We start from the raw sequence: 20,451 nt of genomic DNA on the forward strand, positions 1-20,451 counted from the left end.
TTTCCGCCCCTTTGCAACCCTACTGAGGACCAGAGTTCAGCATCTTAAAGCTGATGTTTCTAAGCACGTCAAAGTGCTTGTGTTAAAGCCGAATGTATACACACTGATGATCGAACTTAATTTTAACTTGCCTTTTCTTGTTTGTTCCACCCCCCCTTTTTTTTTTTGTAGGAGTATACAGTTTTAGCTTTACCCTTGCTGTTCTCAGATTCCTGCATTTCATAACTTCATGGAACATTGGGTGTTAAAAGCATCCCACACACCACAAACTGCATCGGGGATGAAGATGAGACCGACAGAGGATCGGACGAAGAGATCGATTGCTCCTCATGCAGACCCGTGGTGAAAGGCGGGGAGAGAAAACACCTGAACGCAGACCTGATTAGACCCTTGAGTTTAGGGTTCAGACTGTTTTTTATTATTTCTGCCAAACATTTTATTTAGTTCCTTTTGCTGTAGAATGTAATTTTGTTTTTGTTCCCAAAATGATTAGAAACTTTTCTGTCTTGTCATTTAATGGACCAGGTTTCTAGGTTCTACTCCGATTTCCTGAATTTATACCGAGGGGAAGAAAAAACCAAAATTTCTGTTTATTTGCTGGATAGTTTTTATTCAAAGCTTGGCTCCCTGGGAGTTCTGGGATTTGAACTCCCAACCTTCTTGTCATTGAACTGCTGATCTCCCTCCATCTATGGCCAAAAAACCTTCAAACCACTGAGACTATGAGGTTTTATTTAGAGTTCTGTGTGCACTGCTTGGTGCTGTTGGCTTTGAACTCTGGAGTTTCTTCATACGGACCTCGTCTGAGAGCTCAGAAGACGGGGGACATACTGCTGGGGGGATTGTTCCCGATACACTTCAGAGTCGCTTCCAATGACCAGGACTTGGCTGCTAAACCAGAATCAACAGAGTGTGTGAGGTATGTGGGTAAAAAAAGATGAAAACAAAGTGTACAGGCCAGCGCTGTGGTGTAAACATGGATAATGAGGTGTTCTAAGACTTGTCTGGACAAATCTGAGTTATAATATAGCATTCTCTGTGCTGTGGTTCCTCAGGTATAATTTCCGTGGGTTTCGCTGGCTCCAGGCGATGATTTTTGCCATCGAGGAAATCAACAACAATTCTACTCTTTTACCCAACATCACTTTGGGGTACCGTATATTCGACACCTGTAACACTGTCTCCAAAGCCCTGGAGGCCTCGCTGAGCTTCGTGGCTCAGAATAAGATCGATTCTCTGAACTTGGATGGCTTTTGTAACTGCACCGGGAACATCCCATCAACCATCGCCGTGGTCGGTGCTTCGGGGTCGGCGGTTTCGACAGCCGTGGCTGACCTTGTCGGTCTCTTCTACATCCCACAGGTGAGCAGGGACTTATCTGTAAAAGGTTTTTTTTTTTAATAGAATTAAGAATAAAAAGGTGTTGCATGGTTTTTGAGCTTTTTTGTTTGCTCTATCAGATCAGCTATGCTTCTTCGAGTCGCCTTCTGAGCAACAAGAACCAGTACAAGTCCTTCATGAGGACAATTCCAACTGACAAATATCAGGCCATCGCAATGGCAGCCATCATCGATCATTTCCAGTGGAACTGGGTCATCGCGATCGCCTCAGACGATGAGTATGGCCGTCCAGGGATCGAGAAATTCGAGAACGAGATGTTCGAGAGGGACATCTGCATCGACCTCAACGTGCTAATCTCTCAGTATCTGGAAGAAGCCGAGATTATCCGTATCGCAGACCAAATCCAGAACTCCACCGCGAAAGTCATCGTTGTTTTTGCTAGTGGGCCAGACGTTGAGCCGCTGGTGAAGGAAATGGTGAGGCGGAACATCACGGATCGCGTGTGGTTAGCGAGTGAAGCGTGGGCTCTGTCGAGCCTCGTGGCCAAACCAGAGTACCTGGATGTCATGGGTGGGACAATCGGCTTCGCGCTGCAAGCAGGACAGATCCCCGGATTCAAGGAGTTCCTGCAGCAGGTCCATCCGAAAAAATCCCTGCATAATGAGTTTGTGAGAGAGTTTTGGGAAGAGACGTTCAACTGTTACCTGGTGGACAGTGTGAGGAAGGAGGACAGTGAGAACAGCAGCGCAGGCTTCAGGCCACTTTGCACTGGCAACGAGGACATCACGAGCGTCGAGACGCCTTACCTGGACTACACTCACCTGAGAATCTCCTATAACGTCTACGTGGCAGTTTACGCCATAGCCGAGGCGCTGCAGGACATCCTCACCTGCACACCCGGGAAAGGACTCTTCGCTAACGGGTCCTGTGCAGATATTCGAAAAGTGGAGGCATGGCAGGTAAATCAGCAGGAAGTAACCGTACTGAAGATTTAATTTTTCAGTAAAATAATGGGGGGGAACAAACACATATATGATGTAATACCAAAGTACAGGTATAACCTATAGTTATAGTTATTTCCCACTTGTGAATGGAGCTCCAGCTGTGATGAGCTTTAACAGTGATCTGTGATAAACAAATGTTTTTCTTTTCAGGTCTTGAAGCAGTTGAGGCATCTGGAGTTCCAGAACAGCATGGGCGAGAGAGCGCGCTTTGACGAGAGCAGTGAACTTTCTGCCAACTACACCATCATAAACTGGCACCGTTCACCCGCAGACGGCTCGGTGGTGTTCAGGGAGGTCGGGTACTACATCGTTCACGGCAAAAAGGGCGCCAAACTCTCCATCGACAAAACAAAGATACTGTGGAACGGTTATTTGACTGAGGTGAGTCATTGTACTGAAGCAGAGGCTCTCGGAGTACCTCGTTTCATCGAGTGTTTCAGCCAAGTCCTTTAGAGGACGAGAGAATTTCTAGAAAAATTTTTTTGAGGAAATGCAGCATTATGAAGAGTACACAGTGCAACAGTTAGCTGTATATATGGTCGGTGAATTTTGTTATTGAATTATTCTGCATTGGACATAAAGTTTCCTTTTAGAAAGACGTCCTGGATTTGAGTTCCAGTTCAGTTTTTTTAGCTTGAGATCTGAAGATCAAGTGGTTTGTTTGTTTGTTTGTTTGTAGGATTTATGTGCAGTTCTGATTGTAACCAGAAGATACAGTGGGGCAAAAAAGTATTTAGTCAGTCACCAATTGTGCAAGTTCTCCCACTTAAAAAGATGAGAGAGGCCTGTAATTTTCATCATAGGTACACTTCAACTATGAGAGACAAAATGAGAAAAAAAAATCCAGAAAATCACATTGTCTGATTTTTAAAGAATTTATTTGCAAATTATTGGTGGAAAATAAGTATTTGGTCAATAACAAAAGTTCATCTCAATACTTTGTTATATACCCTTTGTTGGCAATGACAGAGATCAAACGTTTTCTGTAAGTCTTCACAAGGTTTTCACACACTGTTGCTGGTATTTTGGCCCATTCCTCCATGCAGATCTCCTCTAGAGCAGTGATGTTTTGGGGCTGTCACTGGGCAACACGGACTTTCAACTCCCTCCAGAGATTTTCTATGGGGTTGAGATGTGGAGACTGGCTAGGCCACTCCAGGACCTTGAAATGCTTCTTATGAAGCCACTCCTTCGTTGCCCGGGCGGTGTGTTTGGGATCATTGTTATGCTGAAAGACCCAGCCACGTTTCATCTTCAATGCCCTTGCTGATGGAATTAAGTTTTCACTCAAAATCTCACGATACATGGCCCCATTCATTCTTTCCTTTACACGGATCAGTCGTCCTGGTCCCTTTGCAGAAAAACAGCCCCAAAGCATGATGTTTCCACCCCCATGCTTCACAGTAGGTATGGTGTTCTTTGGATGCAACTCAGCATTCTTTCTCCTCCAAACACGACAAGTTGAGTTTTTACCAAAAAGTTCTATTTTGGTTTCATCTGACCATATGACATTCTCCCAATCCTCTTCTGGATCATCCAAATGCTCTCTAGCAAACTTCAGACAGGCCTGGACATGTACTGGCGTAAGCAGGGGGACACGTCTGGCACTGCAGGATTTGAGTCCCTGGTGGTGTAGTGTGTTACTGATGGTAGCCTTTGTTACTTTGGTCCCAGCTCTCTGCAGGTCATTCACTAGGTCCCCCCGTGTGGTTCTGGGATTTTTACTCACCGTTCTTGTGATCATTTTGACCCCACAGGGTGAGATCTTGCGTGGAGCCCCAGATCGAGGGAGATTATCAGTGGTCTTGTATGTCTTCCATTTTCTAATAATTGTTCCCACAGTTGATTTCTTCACACCAAGCTGCTTACCTATTGCAGATTCAGTCTTCCCAGCCTGGTGCAGGTCTACAGTTTTGTTTCTGGTGTCCTTTGACAGCTCTTTGGTCTTGGCCATAGTGGAGTTTGGAGTGTGACTGTTTGAGGTTGTGGACAGGTGTCTTTTATACTGATAACGAGTTCAAACAGGTGCCATTAATACAGGTAACGAGTGGAGGACAGAGGAGCCTCTTAAAGAAGAAGTTACAGGTCTGTGAGAGCCAGAAATCTTGCTTGTTTGTAGGTGACCAAATACTTATTTTACCGAGGAATTTAGCAATTAATTCATTAAAAATCCTACAATGTGATTTCCTGGATTTTTTCCCCCCATTCTGTCTCTCATAGTTGAAGTGTACCTATGATGAAAATTACAGGCCTCTCTCATCTTTTTAAGTGGGAGAACTTGCACAATTGGTGGCTGACTAAATACTTTTTTGCCCCACTGTAAACTAATTAAAGTTTGTGCTTGATCTAAACAGGCCCAAGGTCACAATAAGGTCAAATGTTTTTTTTCCTTCAATAGTGTTGTTCCTAAATGAAGCACATTAATTTGTACATCTCAGATGCACTTAAAATAACGTAGGATTGAATTTGTTGGACATCGGCTTGTCTCTCATTTTCGTTGCCTCTCCGTGTGGAGTTTGCACATTCTTGTGTGTGTGTGTGTGTGTGTGTGTGTGTGTATGGTAGGGCTGCAACAAACCACTGTTTTGATAGTCGATTATCAGTTTTTTGGATTATATATCACTCAGTTATCAAATCAGCTTTTAAATTTAGCTTGAGGGTGTTTTATGAGTGTGCAAACTAACAATGGACACAATAAAGATGAATACTTCATTCAAAAGTTCAAACTTTCTGGCTGAAAAATACCCATATTTACCCCGACATTAAAAACACTCCTGTCAAAATGGGACGTACCGTCAAACACTCGTATTTCCCTGTAGAGGTACAGTCCCCCGGTTTCCCACTCGAAATAGTTTTCCAGGAAATAGTTTTAGAATGAAATGGCGGCGAGTGAAACTGGATATGCAGTTATTTTAAAGATTTAACCAGTAAAAGAAAATAATTAACAGCCAATGCGAATGTTTGTTTGTTTGCATTTCCTGATACGAGATAATGTTTATACAGATGAGAGCTGAACATGAAGCATAAGGATGGAATATTTCAGTTTGTACCCAAACGTTGTTTAAAATGCTGGCAGGTCTTTCCCTGCACTTCTGAAACAACTTGGTGCATTAAAATGGAGTCAATTAATGGCGAACGGTGATAAATGCCACGATGAACAGTAAGACAGGACAGAAGCAGTAGTGGCAGTTCAGCTCAGAGTTGTTTTTGCCAGTAAACAGTGGACTGCTGGCGCCTGTACGTCATGCTTCATTTAATAAATCTACATTTAAGCCATATTTTTGTTTTGGTTCGAGAATTCTGTGCAGACACTGAAATGCATGTTGAAATACGCTCTAAATAAATGTTTCCCCTCCATCTGTCCAGTTTTGCAATAAATGGAGATGTTAGTTATTCAGGTTGTTACTGATTTCCCCAAAAGTCAAGTTCTGATGAGAATAAACCAAGCCATAAATCGTTCACTTTGGCTGCACGTGTATAAACAGGAGCTGTAGAATTTTCTTTGCAATTTAGTGAGAAAATATCAAATTCTCCAGAGATCTGTAAACTTGTGCATTTAGCAGTAACGCCATCTCCAGCTGTAAACATCGCCATGACATTATAACAGCGATGCAGTGTTTAAAAGCGTAAACGTTATTTAGACCGTGAACAGGTTCACTGTGAGTAACAGATCGTGAGTTGCTTTTCTGAAACGGAGATCACCGGCGCCGTCCGATGTGCCTCGTAGCCTGGGTTTCCTCCAACAGTCCAAAGACACGTGGACTCGGTCACCTGCCCAGAGGCGTGAGCGTAAATGTGTTAGGACTAGGACTGTTTTGGCCTCTAGAGGCCGCTGTTATTTCCTTTTCATGTCGTGTTTATTTTGGCCTCTAGAGGCCGCCACTGTTCCTGTGTTTTGTGTTTGTGTTAATTGCCTAATTATCTTCACCTGTGTCCTTAATTAGTTTGTCTATTTATACCCCTGAGTTCAGTCCTCTTGTCACGGAGTCTTTGTGCTGTTATGTTTATCTCCAGTTTCCTTTGTACTGTGTTTTTTGATCTTCTTAGCTTTTGTATTTTTGCACTTTGCTTTTCTTTTGGATTATACTCTTTGGTTTTTTTTTTTGTCTTTTGTTTTGCCCTGTATATAGTGTATATAGTTTAAATAAACCTTTTGATTCTTTTTCTACTTCCGCCTCACGCCTCTGCATTTGAGTCATCCCCCTGGTGGCCTAGTGGGGGTTTGCTGGATTATCACACCAACGAACCAGGTTCGAATCCCAGCAAAACCCTAACAGAAAGACTCCGTCATGACCGACTCAGCAGAGGCTGCTTCAACTGTCTACCCGGCCAACCTTCAGGGAATTATGGCAGCTTTGACACGCTTCGGAGCGACCATGGACGCTCATGGACGTACGCTCACCAGCCAACGTGAGGCCCTCGCTCGCCACGAGGAACTGCTTCAGCAAATTGGGAAAACCCTGGCACAGCTGACATCTCTGCCTGCATCTCCTGCTCCTGATCCAGTTCCTGCTCCTGATCCAGCTCCCACTCCTGCTCCAGTGCCTCCTGCAATGCTGCCTTCTTCACCTCGCGAACCCAGCCTTCCTGCACCACAGAGGTATGACGGCAAGCACAGTGAGTGCCGAGAGTTCCTTACCCAGTGTCAACTCACCTTTGAGCTTCAGCCTACCACCTACACTACGGATCGCCGCAAGATTGCCTTTGTGATCACCTTATTAGCTGGTAAGGCGCGAGCCTGGGCTACTGCTATCTGGCAAAGACAGGGACCTGAGTGCTTTGATTTCCAGCTGTTTTCTGAAGAGATGCTTCGGGTCTTCGATCAGGCAGACATCAGTACCGACGCAGCCCGAAAGCTCATGTCCATCCGGCAAGGAGGAAGCGTCGCAGATTACGCCATCTCGTTCCGAACACTCGCAGCAGTAAGTGGATGGAACGAGACTGCCCTGGTGTCAGCCTTCCACCATGGTCTGTCTGACCCCATCAAGGACGGTCTGGCCTCTATTGGATGCCCAAGTGACCTCGAAACCCTCATCTCACATGCTATTCGTCTGGACAACAGGATGAGAGAACGCCACCAAGCCTTGAGCCCCCCCAGCCTCCCTACCTCTACCTGGAGACCGTCTACCTCCTTCAGTGACTGTCCAGAACCCATGCAAGTGGGTCGTACTCGCCTCTCCGCATCTGAGAGGGAGCGCAGAAGGAGGGACAAGTGCTGCATCTACTGTGGCAAGCCTGGTCACTTCCGAGCATCATGTCCCGAACTCTTGGGAAAAGGACCGCCCCGTCCAGCCGAGGGAGGGTTGTGACGGGGCCTACCCTCTCTCCCGGACTCCCTGGCCAAGGAATCTACATCCCGGTCTCCATCTCCTGGGGTGAGTCTGTCCACTCTTGTCAAGCTTTGATAGACTCAGGGGCGGCTGGGAACTTTATGGATATTCACTTCGCCCAAAGCATCAATATTCCGACTGCACCTCTTGAAGTCCCACTGTCTGTGTCTGCCCTCGATGGCCAAGCGTTAGGTGATGGAAGAGTCACCCAAGTTACTTCTCCAGTTTTCCTCCAGTCTCAAGGTCACAAGGAAGAAATATCCCTGCACCTGATTCCTTCACCTGAGTTCCCAGTTATTCTAGGCCTTCCTTGGCTTACTCGCCACAACCCTCGCATAGACTGGGTAACAAGCCAGGTTGTGGAATGGGGCCCTGCATGCCATGCCTCTTGTCTGCTCTCTAGCTCTCCTGTGTCTCCTGCCGAGCCCCCTGATCTCACCGAGTTATCTCAAGTTCCCACAGAGTACTGGGATCTCAAGGAGGTATTCAGCAAGAGCAGGGCCGCCGTTCTTCCTCCGCACCGGGCCTACGACTGTGCCATCGACTTGCTCCCTGGGACTACCCCTCCTCGTGGCAGACTGTTTTCACTCTCTCAGCCAGAACGCAAGGCCATGGAGGAATACCTCAAAGATGCCCTGGTCTCTGGGTTTATTCGACCCTCCACTTCACCTGCTGGAGCCGGCTTCTTCTTTGTCGGCAAGAAGGATGGGGGGCTCCGACCATGTATTGATTACAGGGGCCTGAATAAGATCACTGTGCGCAACCGATATCCCCTTCCGCTGATGTCCACAGCTTTCGACCTGCTCCAAGGCGCCACCGTCTTCACCAAGTTGGACCTACGGAACGCATACCACCTCATCCGTATCCGACAGGGAGACGAGTGGAAGACTGCCTTTAACACCCCGTCTGGGCACTACGAATACCAGGTGATGCCCTTCGGACTCACCAACGCACCAGCTGTTTTTCAGGCCCTAATCAACGACGTCTTAAGGGACATGATTAACCTATACGTTTTTGTCTACCTCGACGACATCCTTATCTTTTCCAAGACCGTACAGGAGCACCGCCACCATGTCCGCCAGGTTCTCCAGAGGCTGCTACAGAACAATCTGTTCGCCAAGGCCCAGAAATGCGAATTTCATGTTCCCGAGGTCTCCTTTCTGGGATTTATTGTACGGACAGGCCAACTCCAAATGGACCCTGCCAAGACCCTGGCCGTCCGGGATTGGCCTACTCCCAAGTCCGTTAAGGAGGTTCAGCGGTTCTTAGGATTCGCTAACTTCTACCGCAAGTTCATCAGGAACTTCAGTTCTGTGGCAGCACCCATGTCAGACCTCACCAAAGGGACAGGTGGATCTTATGGCTGGTCTCCTCAGGCAGAAAAGGCGTTCAAAGACCTCAAGGACCGCTTCTGCACGGCACCCATTCTGGTTCTCCCGGACACCTCCCAACCATTCATCGTGGAGGTGGACGCCTCGGACAGTGGTGTTGGCGCGGTGCTCTCTCAACGTTCGGAAGGAAAGCTGCACCCCTGCGCTTACTTCTCCCACCGCCTGAGTCCTGCTGAGTCCCGGTACGATGTGGGGGATCGAGAACTGCTAGCGGTCAAACTGGCCCTTGAGGAGTGGAGGCACTGGCTGGAGGGAGCACAACATCCATTCCTGGTTTGGACTGACCACAAGAACCTGGAGTACCTCCAGCAAGCCAAGAGACTGAACCCTCGACAGGCTAGGTGGGCCCTGTTTTTCAGTCGGTTTGACTTCACCCTCTCATACCGCCCCGGCTCCAAGAACACCAAACCTGACGCACTGTCCAGACTGTTCTCTGCCACTAACAGGGAGAATGAAGTCGGGCCTATTATCCCTGTGTCCCGGATTGTGGCCCCTGTCCGCTGGGGTATTGAGGAGGCTGTCCGACGAGCCCAACGCCAGGACCCCGGTCCTGGGACGGGGCCACCAGGCCTCTTGTACGTCCCACATCAAGCCCGGGCCAAGGTTCTCCAGTGGGGTCACTCTTCCCCTCTCACCGCCCACCCGGGAGCTCGGAGGACCCTGGACTTCCTGAAAAGACGCTTCTGGTGGCCTAACATGGAGAAGGAAGTAAGGTCATTTGTCCTGTCCTGTGAGGTTTGCACCAGAACCAAGAACCCACGACAGCGTCCCCAGGGTCTCCTGCATCCTCTGACCATTCCCCGGCGTCCCTGGTCCCACGTGGCAGTCGACTTTATCACGGGTCTCCCTGAGTCACAAGGTAACACGGTCATTTTGGTCTTAGTTGACAGATTCTCCAAGGCCTGCCGCTTCATACCACTGTGCAAACTCCCCTCTGCTCTTGAAACTGCGAAACTTTTGTTTAATCATGTCTTCCGAGTCTTTGGTCTTCCACAGGACATCGTCTCAGACCGAGGGCCCCAGTTCTCCTCCCGAGTGTGGCACGGGTTCTGCAAGGTCATCGGAGCCACTGCCAGCCTCTCCTCTGGGTTTCACCCACAGTCCAATGGTCAGACGGAGAGGCTCAACCAGGACCTGGAAACCACCCTGCGAGGCCTGGCTATGGATAACCCGACATCGTGGAGCACCTGGCTGCCATGGGCGGAGTACACCCACAACACCCTGCAGTCATCGGCCACCAAGCTGTCGCCATTCCAGTGCCAATTCGGGTTCCAGCCACCTCTGTTCCCGGACCAGGAGGAGGACGCGGGGGTGCCCTCGGTCAACCAATATGTGAGACGGTGTCGCAAGACCTGGAGCAAGGTCAGGAAGACCCTCATACAGACCTCCAGAACCAACCAGACTCAGGCCAACCGCCATAGAAGACCTGCACACGCTTTCCGCCCTGGGCAGCGTGTTTGGCTGTCCACTAAGGACCTTCCACTGCGGGTGGAGAACCGCAAGCTTGCTCCTCGCTACATTGGCCCCTTCAAGGTGGTGCGCAGGGTGAACCCTGTCTCCTACCGGCTCCAGTTGCCCCGGACTCTGAGGATCAACCCCACTTTCCATGTTTCCCTGTTACGGCCCGTACTGACGTCTACGTATGCCCCTGCCCCTAGGAACCCCCCACCCCCCCGCATCTTCCAGGGGCAGACTGTGTTCACTGTGAATCGCCTGCTTGACTCCCGCCGGGTCCGCGGCGGGTTGCAATATCTGGTGGACTGGGAGGGCTATGGTCCTGAGGAGCGCTGCTGGGTTCCTGCTCGGGATGTCCTTGATAAAGAACTATGTCGGGACTTCCATTCGGCCCATCCGGATCGCCCTGGGAACGTCAGGAGACGCTCCTAGAGGGGGGGGTCCTGTTAGGACTAGGACTGTTTTGGCCTCTAGAGGCCGCTGTTATTTCCTTTTCATGTCGTGTTTATTTTGGCCTCTAGAGGCCGCCACTGTTCCTGTGTTTTGTGTTTGTGTTAATTGCCTAATTATCTTCACCTGTGTCCTTAATTAGTTTGTCTATTTATACCCCTGAGTTCAGTCCTCTTGTCACGGAGTCTTTGTGCTGTTATGTTTATCTCCAGTTTCCTTTGTACTGTGTTTTTTGATCTTCTTAGCTTTTGTATTTTTGCACTTTGCTTTTCTTTTGGATTATACTCTTTGGTTTTTTTTTTTGTCTTTTGTTTTGCCCTGTATATAGTGTATATAGTTTAAATAAACCTTTTGATTCTTTTTCTACTTCCGCCTCACGCCTCTGCATTTGAGTCATCCCCCTGGTGGCCTAGTGGGGGTTTGCTGGATTATCACACCAACGAACCAGGTTCGAATCCCAGCAAAACCCTAACAAAATGAATGACTGTCTCTCTGGTGCCGAGGGTGAGCCCCGCCTCTCACCTGTCTCGCCCCGCCTCTCACCTGTCTCTCTGGTGCCGAGGGTGGGCCCCGCCTCTCACCTGAAGTCAGCTGGGATTGGCTCCAGCTCAGTCCCACAATTTCTTTACCAATACTGAAATCTTGCATTTCAGCTGAAGTACATAAGATTTATCTCATTCTCTTCTATTTTATTACAGGCACAACCTTTCTATTTAGATATTTGATTTTTATTTTATTTTATTCTATTGTTGTGTTTGTGTTCGTTGGTGCTGTTGTGACACTCAAATTTTCCTTCAGGATTAAGTGTTTTATATTCATATTATCCCATATTTTTGAAAAACAGAAGAAAAATACATTGCTAAATATGATTTACACACAACCTCAGCTTTCACATAAATAAAATATATAATCAATCCTGACAAAAAACAATATACGATCAAGTGTCTTGACATATAAACATTCCAAATCGAAAGTACTGTTTTTCCGTATGTGTGTGTATATAAACACACCTTGATTAAAAATGATGTAATTCAGTGTTTAAGGCCGACCCTCAGAAAGAAGAGCCGAGCTGATGCTGTAATCGTGAATAAGTGTAAATAAGTTCTGTTTATTCTTTTATTCTGTTGGTTGTTTAGTTCACCCCAGATCTTGTGCATCATCGAATCATCACTGCCTTTTTAACAAATTTGCCTTGCCTTTTTTTTCTTTTTTTTTCTCCTCGCTCAAGTCACATCACTAGACTTGCCGTACACGCAGTCATCCAGGGATTCACTAACACTGGGAGAAAGTCGGATCATTTTCACATAAATCACTGAGTAATTTGATACCTCACCATCCAACACGCTGTTTAAAGATGTACAAGGATTGATTGATTATTCATTCATTTTAAAACTACAAAAATGCACATACAATGATGTATAAATATTTAATCATCAGGTTAAAAACCTTTTATTTATTCCTTATTTTATTTTTAATTTAAAGCTAGACGGCCTTTTGATTTCATAAAATCGGTGAAATTTAGTTCCCTCTGAAATGTGGTGATTGTGATATCTGTTTATTTCTGTAATATCTCACAAAATATCAGGCCATTCTGTGGCTGGGAAGTTATTTAATTTGAGGGGATTAAAGCAAATAATGTGCATGAAATCGCTCGCTTGGCGCAGTCAAGCAGACAGAGGAAGTCCGTGTGCGCATGCGCAGGTTTACCTTCTTCTTCTTTTGGGTTTTACGGCAGCTGGCATCCACAGTGTTGCATTACTGCCATCTACAGGTTTACCTTTGAGCGTGCACTGACAGTTCCATCATTCTGTCGCTAAACGAACAGCTGATCACACCGAGGTGCTCGCTGAGCGCCCATATTTATTAGTTTGGTCCTGCGTTTCCTTTCCTTCGTATAGAACATAACGTCTTTTCTTCTCGCTTTCTTTCTGTTACTGTAGTCGGTCTTTCACGTTTCATTCGCACACTCACGTCCTCCATTTTTCTCTCCCGTTTCAAATTTGTATCCCACAATGCCTTGCATGAACGGGGAAAGCCCACCACGTGAAGCATGATGTAGTATCTTGAATTGGGTCATGGTGAAGCAGGAAAAAATAGCAGAGAATTTAGGGCCACGTGGAGATAAATTAATTAATTGTTCTATTTAAAAAATAATAATAATAAAATTGGAAGTCTGTAATTTGAATTCAGTAGCTTTCGTTCCGCTAAACAAAAATAATTGGGTGTCGGGAAATTTCTTTTTATGACCTACACTTGAAAAATCTGAAAGGCAGTCTAACTTTTAACAGACTTCTTCGACCAGCGTCACACAGGTTCGTCGCTTCCTCGGCTCACCAACACGATCTTTCTGAAACCGACGTTTCTTCTGAGGGAAAAATGCGTTACTTAAAGTTGTATGACTGAAAAAAAAAAACACGATGCAATATCTCTGCATGAATGATCTCAGAATATAATTGTTTGCATGTTTTTTTTGTTTTCTATATTTACACATTTTTCCAATAATTTATTTATTAATTAGCAAAGATTTAGAAGCAGTCCTTCATGTATAAACTGTTAGTAAAAATACAGTGTGGCTTGATAATGATTTGTGGCGCTCAGTAACTGGTCACATGAGTAAGTTTTTCCTCGTTATCTTTCCCCAGGTGCCGTTTTCAAACTGCAGTGAGGAGTGTGAGCCCGGCACCAGGAAGGGCATCATCGAGGGGCAGCCCACCTGCTGCTTCGAGTGTACCGAGTGTTCTGATGGAGAATACAGCGAGTATAAAGGTGTGATTTTATTTCCTCTAACGACAGCTTTTTATTATGAAACAGGTGGACTGATGGTACTATTATTATACAGGCCTTGTTCGAGGTCCCTGAGCCAAGCTTATCCCTTCAGCTTAAACATCTACTCTAACAACTCCAGCAGAACCAGGATTCTGTTTCTGAAGTGAACTTGAATAGGTTTTTTAATGTCAGGAAGATTGCGAGAGCCACCAGGTTGCCAGAGTGGAGATAGTACTTGTTCTCTGCTGGTGTGACGAGGAGTGGTGTTCACCATCAAAACTGCCTCAAAGTCACTTGGGTCTACAGTACCAGTTAAAAGTCACTTCATGTCTTAAAGTAATGATGGATGTCGTTTCTCGACTTTACTCAGTGTTCGGTTCTTGATGTAATATGGATTACTACAGTTGTGACGTTGAATAGGGCTGTTTTTTAGAGAGTATTTTTATTATTTACTGTTTGATCTCAAACACATTAAGAAGGAAAGAAACTCGTCTACTAATTAACTTTTGACGAGGCGCCTGTTAATTGAAAAGCGTTCCAGGTGACTCCTTCATGAAGCTGTTAAGAGAGTGCCAGTAGTGTACAAAGCATCATCAAGGTAAACACTGATACGCTGAAGACTTTTTGTTTTTTAACACTTTTATTTATTTATTTATTTTTTATTTACCACATAATTCCATATATGTTCCAGATGTTATTTCATAGTTGTGATGTCTTCAGTTTTGTTTGACGGTGTAGAGAATGGACACAATACAGAAAACCCTATGAATGAGTAGAGTATGGGGTGTACAAACGTTTGACTGGTACTGTTTATCTCCATTGTTTTTTCTCTACTCACGGTATATGAGCTGATATCCTAGTAGTAGAGCAGCCAGTTAGAGCGCACGATTGCTCATATCCAGTGAATGTGAAGAGAATAAATCCACTTGTACACAATGCGTCTAGTAAGTCTTGTCACAATAGATAGAACAGGCACCATCACATTTAATACTGACCCTTGAACACTTCCGGTCTTTATAGTAGGCTGCACTCCTATTAACTGCCACTAGGTGGCTTCAACAAGCAAACAGTGTCCAGAACAATTAACTACTGTTAATTACCTCCGCCAAGGAGGTTATGTTTTCAGTAGTGTTGGTTTGTTTGTTTGTTGGTTTGTCTGTTAGCAACATTACGGAAAAAGTTATGAACGGATTGCTCTAAAAATTTTTCCAGAGGTGTGACTGGGCACAAGTAACAATCCATTAAATTTTGGCGGTGATCCGGATCACCTTCTGGATCCCAGATTTTTTTTAAAGGATTCTTGGCGGAGGTCTGCGCTCTCCGAGTGCTTTTCTAGTTTATAATAAATTTTAAAAAATGATATGTAACTTGTTATAAATTTTACAAGACATAATATTTATTATATAATATTTAGTAATACAAAAATCTAGAATACAAATAATTTGCATGTTTTTAAATAGTTTTAAAAAATATTTATATCGAAATAAAATTACAAACACATTGTATATGTATTTGTTTTTATAATGATTAAATTGATTAATTTTAAAATAAATTGTACATAACTGGTATAATATACTGTGTATTACATTTAATTATGAATGTTTACTCCATTTACCATTTATTAATCATTATACATTATTTAATCTAGTATTACATAATTGTTTTTGAAAATATTTTTAATTTTTCAGTGTCTTTAATATTCATTAATGCTATAATTGCATTTCAGTAATTTTTTTGAAAAACCTAATTTATTGAAGTCAGTGCTGTACATATCTAAATGTTACTTATTAATATTATAACATTATTATTATTGTTGTTAATAATGTTAATTGAGGAGTTATTTCATTGCCCTTTCAATAAATAAATATTCATTCATTCATTCATTCTCCTTTTCTTTCCTGTGCAGATGCCAGTGTTTGTACCAAATGTCCCAACAATTCTTGGTCCAACGGGAACCACACTTCCTGTTTCTTGAAGGAGATTGAGTATCTGGCGTGGTCGGAGCCGTTCGGGATTGCGCTTGCCCTGCTCGCCGTGCTTGGCCTTCTGCTGACGTCCTTCGTGATGGGCGTATTTGTGCGATTTCGGAACACGCCAATAGTCAAGGCTTCAAACAGAGAGCTGTCCTACCTGCTGCTGTTCTCGTTAATCTGCTGTTTCTCCAGTTCGCTCGTGTTCATCGGCGAGCCTCAGGACTGGATGTGTCGTCTGCGTCAGCCCGCATTCGGTATCAGCTTTGTCCTGTGCATCTCCTGCATCCTGGTGAAGACCAACCGGGTTCTTCTGGTGTTTGAAGCCAAGATTCCCACCAGCCTCCATCGTAAGTGGTGGGGTCTGAACCTGCAGTTCCTGTTGGTCTTCCTGTTCACCTTTGTGCAGGTGATGATCTGCGTGGTGTGGCTCTACAACGCACCGCCGGCGAGCTACAGAAACTACGACATTGACGAGATCATCTTCATAACCTGCAATGAAGGCTCCATGATGGCTCTGGGCTTCCTCATCGGCTACACCTGCCTCCTGGCGGCCATCTGCTTCTTCTTCGCCTTTAAGTCTCGGAAGTTGCCCGAGAACTTCACGGAGGCTAAGTTCATCACCTTTAGCATGCTCATCTTCTTCATTGTCTGGATCTCCTTCGTCCCCGCTTACTTCAGCACCTATGGGAAGTTCGTCTCGGCCGTGGAGGTTATTGCTATTCTGGCGTCCAGCTTCAGCCTGCTCGCGTGCATCTTCTTCAATAAGGTCTATATCATCCTGTTCAAGCCTTTCAGGAACACCATCGAGGAAGTTCGCTCCAGCACGGCGGCACATGCCTTCAAAGCCGCTGCCAAAGCCACACTGCGGCAAAGCTCTGCCTTCAGGAAGAGGTCCAGTAGTGTGGGCGGCTCCTCCGCCTCTTCACCGTCCTCATCGATCTGCCTGAAGACCAACGACAACGACGCAGCCACGCCCACTGGGCAGAGGCGGAGCCAAAGGCCCAGGGTGAGCTTTGAGAGCGGGACGATGAGCTTGTCACTCGGATTTGAAGAGGCGAGAAAAAACTAAATGCCGCTACGAGACGCTGCTGAAGTCATGAAGAAATATTTACACTCAGTAGCTGTTTTATCAAGTATACGCACCTAGTCCTTGTACAGTTACCAACTACAGCTTGTATATTGCGCTGTACAAAGTATCGGCACCCCTTACCCACTGAACAGATATTATTTGGGTGATTGTTCATGACCGCATGTTGAACTGTCCCTTAAAAGTGACAATTTCTGATTAACGTGAAACTTATAAATGTGAACTTGGAGTCATTCCTGGAAGCCAATGCTTATAATTCTGTCTTGTATCTGAATTTAATATTGTTAACTGCATTGTGTGTTGTTTCCAGATAAAGCAAATAATGTGCTTAAGTGTGTGTAACAATTTCTTTAGATGCTGTACTAATACCTGTACTAAGGGGGAAGCCATGGCCTAACAGTTAGAGAAGCAGCTTTGGGACCAAAAGGTTGCTGGTTCTATTCCCTGGACTAACAGAAGAAGAAGGAGAAGAAACCTTTATTTGTCATATGCACACTTCAAGCACAGTGAAATTCATCCTCTGCATGAAGCAGTGAACACACACGTGCGCACACACCCAGAGCAGTGGGCAGCCACACCAGAGCGCCCGGGGAGCAGTCAGGGGTTCAGTACCTTGCTCAAGGGCACCTCAGCCCAAGGCCACCCCACGTCAACCTAACTGCATGTCTTTTGGACTGTGGGGGAAACCGGAGCACCCAGAGGAAACCCACACAGACATGGGGAGATCATGCAAACTCCACACAGAAAGGCCCCCGCCGGCCGCTGGGCTAGAACCCTCTTGCTGTGAGGTGACCGTGTTAACCACTACACCACCAATGGCTAAAGTGCTCTTGGGCAAGGCACCTAACCCCAACTATTCCCCAGGCTGCCCTGGGTGTGTTGTATGTCGCTCTGGATAAGAGCATCTGCTAAATGCCTGTAATGTAATGTAATAAATTGTTATAAACAAGAAATAATGGAATACAATTTGGTCACGATTTCTTTACAAATTGGCTTATGTCATTCTTCAAGTCCAGGTTTATTTTATTTTATTTTTAATCATTGTTCCATTTTAAGTATCAAACAATTCAAATAAAAATGTGACTCATTTGGTAAAATATAAATCATCACAAACAGAATTAAATGGACAGTTTCTATGCCCGAATATTTATCATATATCAAGATACGCATCCAGAGGACAGCTTTATGATAAATAGGTATTTGTTACACTTTTAATGTTCTCCATAATCTCTCACGCATACACAGAATTTCAGTTAAAAGTGTAGTAAAACGTCGAGATGTTGTGACACATGGATGATATAAACTCTCCTTTGCTTCATATGCAGCTGTGTGAAATGCAGTGAACCCCAGGATTTCTCATCTCATCTCATTATCTGTAGCCGCTTTATCCTGTTCTACAGGGTCGCAGGCGAGCTGGAGCCTATCCCAGCTGACTACGGGCGAAAGGCGGGGTACACCCTGGACAAGTCGCCAGGTCATCACAGGGCTGACACATAGACACAGACAACCATTCACACTCACATTCACACCTACGCTCAATTTAGAGTCACCAGTTAACCTAACCTGCATGTCTTTGGACTGTGGGGGAAACCGGAGCACCCGGAGGAAACCCACGCGGACACGGGGAGAACATGCAAACTCCACACAGAAAGGCCCTCGCCGGCCACGGGGCTCGAACCCAGGACCTTCTTGCTGTGAGGCGACAGCGCTAACCACTACACCACCGTGCCACCATACCCCAGGATTTCTCATCTTTAAATATGTCAATATACTGTAAATTTCTAAGGTGTGCATTTAATGTTCTAAAGCCAAACCTGGAAGATAAATAGTGAAAATTATAGTGACGTTTCTGGTGTATTTGCTGTGTGTTCTGATTGAGACTAAATGTAAGCTGTAGTTGTTTATAAAAATTATAATATTCCTGTGTGTGTGTGTGTAACTAGTTTGCCTATTGGAGTGTAAAATATTCTCTAAAACTTTATTCATACACTACCGTTCGAAAGCTTGGGGTCACCCAGACAATTTTGTGTTTTCCATGAAAAGTCACACTTTTATTTCCCACCATAAGTTGTAAAATGAATAGAAAATATAGTCAAGACATTTTTCTGGCCATTTTGAGCATTTAATCGACCCCACAAATGTGATGCTCCAGAAACTCAATCTGCTCAAAGGAAGGTCAGTTTTATAGCTTCTCTAAAGAGCTCAACTGTTTTCAGCTGTGCTAACATGATTGTACAAGGGTTTTCTAATCATCCATTAGCCTTCTGAGGCAATGAGCAAACACATTGTACCATTAGAACACTGGAGTGAGAGTTGCTGGAAATGGGCCTCTATACACCTATGGAGATATTGCACCAAAAACCAGACATCTGCAGCTAGAATAGTCATTTACCACATTAGCAATGTATAGAGTGGATTTCTGATTAGTTTAAAGTGATCTTCATTGAAAAGAACAGTGCTTTTCTTTCAAAAATAAGGACATTTCAAAGTGACCCCAAACTTTTGAACGGTAGTGTATCTAGTTTTGTGGTCAATGTCTACAAGAATCTCTCTATTTAAAGCAGTTATGAGTCACTCAGCAGTGGCGTGCACAGATAGACACGAGGTGGTGCTCAAGCACCTGCCCCTCTGCCCTCTGTCCAAAAAAGTGCCCTTTTGAATTTTTTTTTTTTTTTACAGTTTACTGAGGCCAATGTCGACATGATCTTTTAGAAAAGCCGCAGCATTAAAAGCGTCTGTGAAAATAATGTCCCGATGTGTGCCCCCTCCGCACACACACCGGACCTCTGTCTCTCTTGCTCTGTCACGTGAACAAGCGTGCAGTGCATTCAATGTGAGGTTGCTAGCCTGGCTAACGCGACTTCAAAGCTCTCCGAGCTATTGGTCTGGCCAAGATATTAAGGGCCTCTGCATGCTCTTGCGACAAGGCTTTCGCAGATAGCTTTTCGCAGACAGTTGTAATTTATCGTTGAGCGGGGAGTAATAGGCGTGCGCGATGTTATTCACCGCCACAACACAAGGGGGTGTGAAGTCGCAAAATCGCTAGGAGTAGTTGGTGGGTGTGGTTAGTGGAGTGTTTATCCTCCGGTTACTTATAATGACTAGAACTGGAGTCGTATAGATGTACGTACTTCCTCACTTCCTCGATCAACCGCTCTTCGTGCTGCTCCATCTTCGCTCGTGTTTTTAAAAATGGCGGTCGTGAAAACAAAACAAACCGGGAAAGTAGGGAAGCGGAAGTGCGTGTACAGCGGATGTAGAGTGGACCAATCAGAGCCCTCTTGTCTGCGACGCTTCTGCGGTGGTCACAATCTTTGGGAGGTGCGCACAGAGCATCTGCGAAGGTGGGGGGGCTACGCAGACGCCATCTGCAACGACTGCGTTGTCAGCATAAATTGGCCTTAAGCCCAACCATTTCCCAGAGCCCGTGGTTGACCCGCCTCCCTGAAATGCCTCAGTTTGCTACTGGTCGAAGCCAGAAAAGGCTGTGACGAAGCTTAAACCAATCACATCACTCTTTCCTCTGACGTATGCGAAGCGACGGGGCTAACTGGTAGATTAAACTCTTACCGAAGCCGGTCGGGAGCAAGGCGAAAACGTCCTTCCTTTCAATAAATACCTCCAGGGCTGCTCTTTGCTCCGTTTTCAATGAGA

At 45.4% G+C, this 20,451-nt stretch overlaps 1 protein-coding gene across 1 annotated transcript; it reads left to right on the forward strand.

Moving 5' to 3' along the window:
- Positions 1 to 722: 722 nt before the first annotated feature.
- casr (calcium-sensing receptor) lies at positions 723 to 16,779 on the forward strand. The gene is made up of 6 exons (XM_060912239.1): positions 723 to 919; positions 1,056 to 1,362; positions 1,461 to 2,300; positions 2,496 to 2,726; positions 13,614 to 13,737; positions 15,644 to 16,779. Exons 1-6 carry the CDS (start codon positions 723 to 725, stop codon positions 16,777 to 16,779), a joined length of 2,835 nt encoding a protein of 944 aa, XP_060768222.1.
- Positions 16,780 to 20,451: the final 3,672 nt, after the last annotated feature.

The sequence above is a fragment of the Neoarius graeffei genome, chromosome 28, assembly GCF_027579695.1.
Source record: "Neoarius graeffei isolate fNeoGra1 chromosome 28, fNeoGra1.pri, whole genome shotgun sequence".
Taxonomy (NCBI): Eukaryota; Metazoa; Chordata; class Actinopteri; order Siluriformes; family Ariidae; genus Neoarius; species Neoarius graeffei.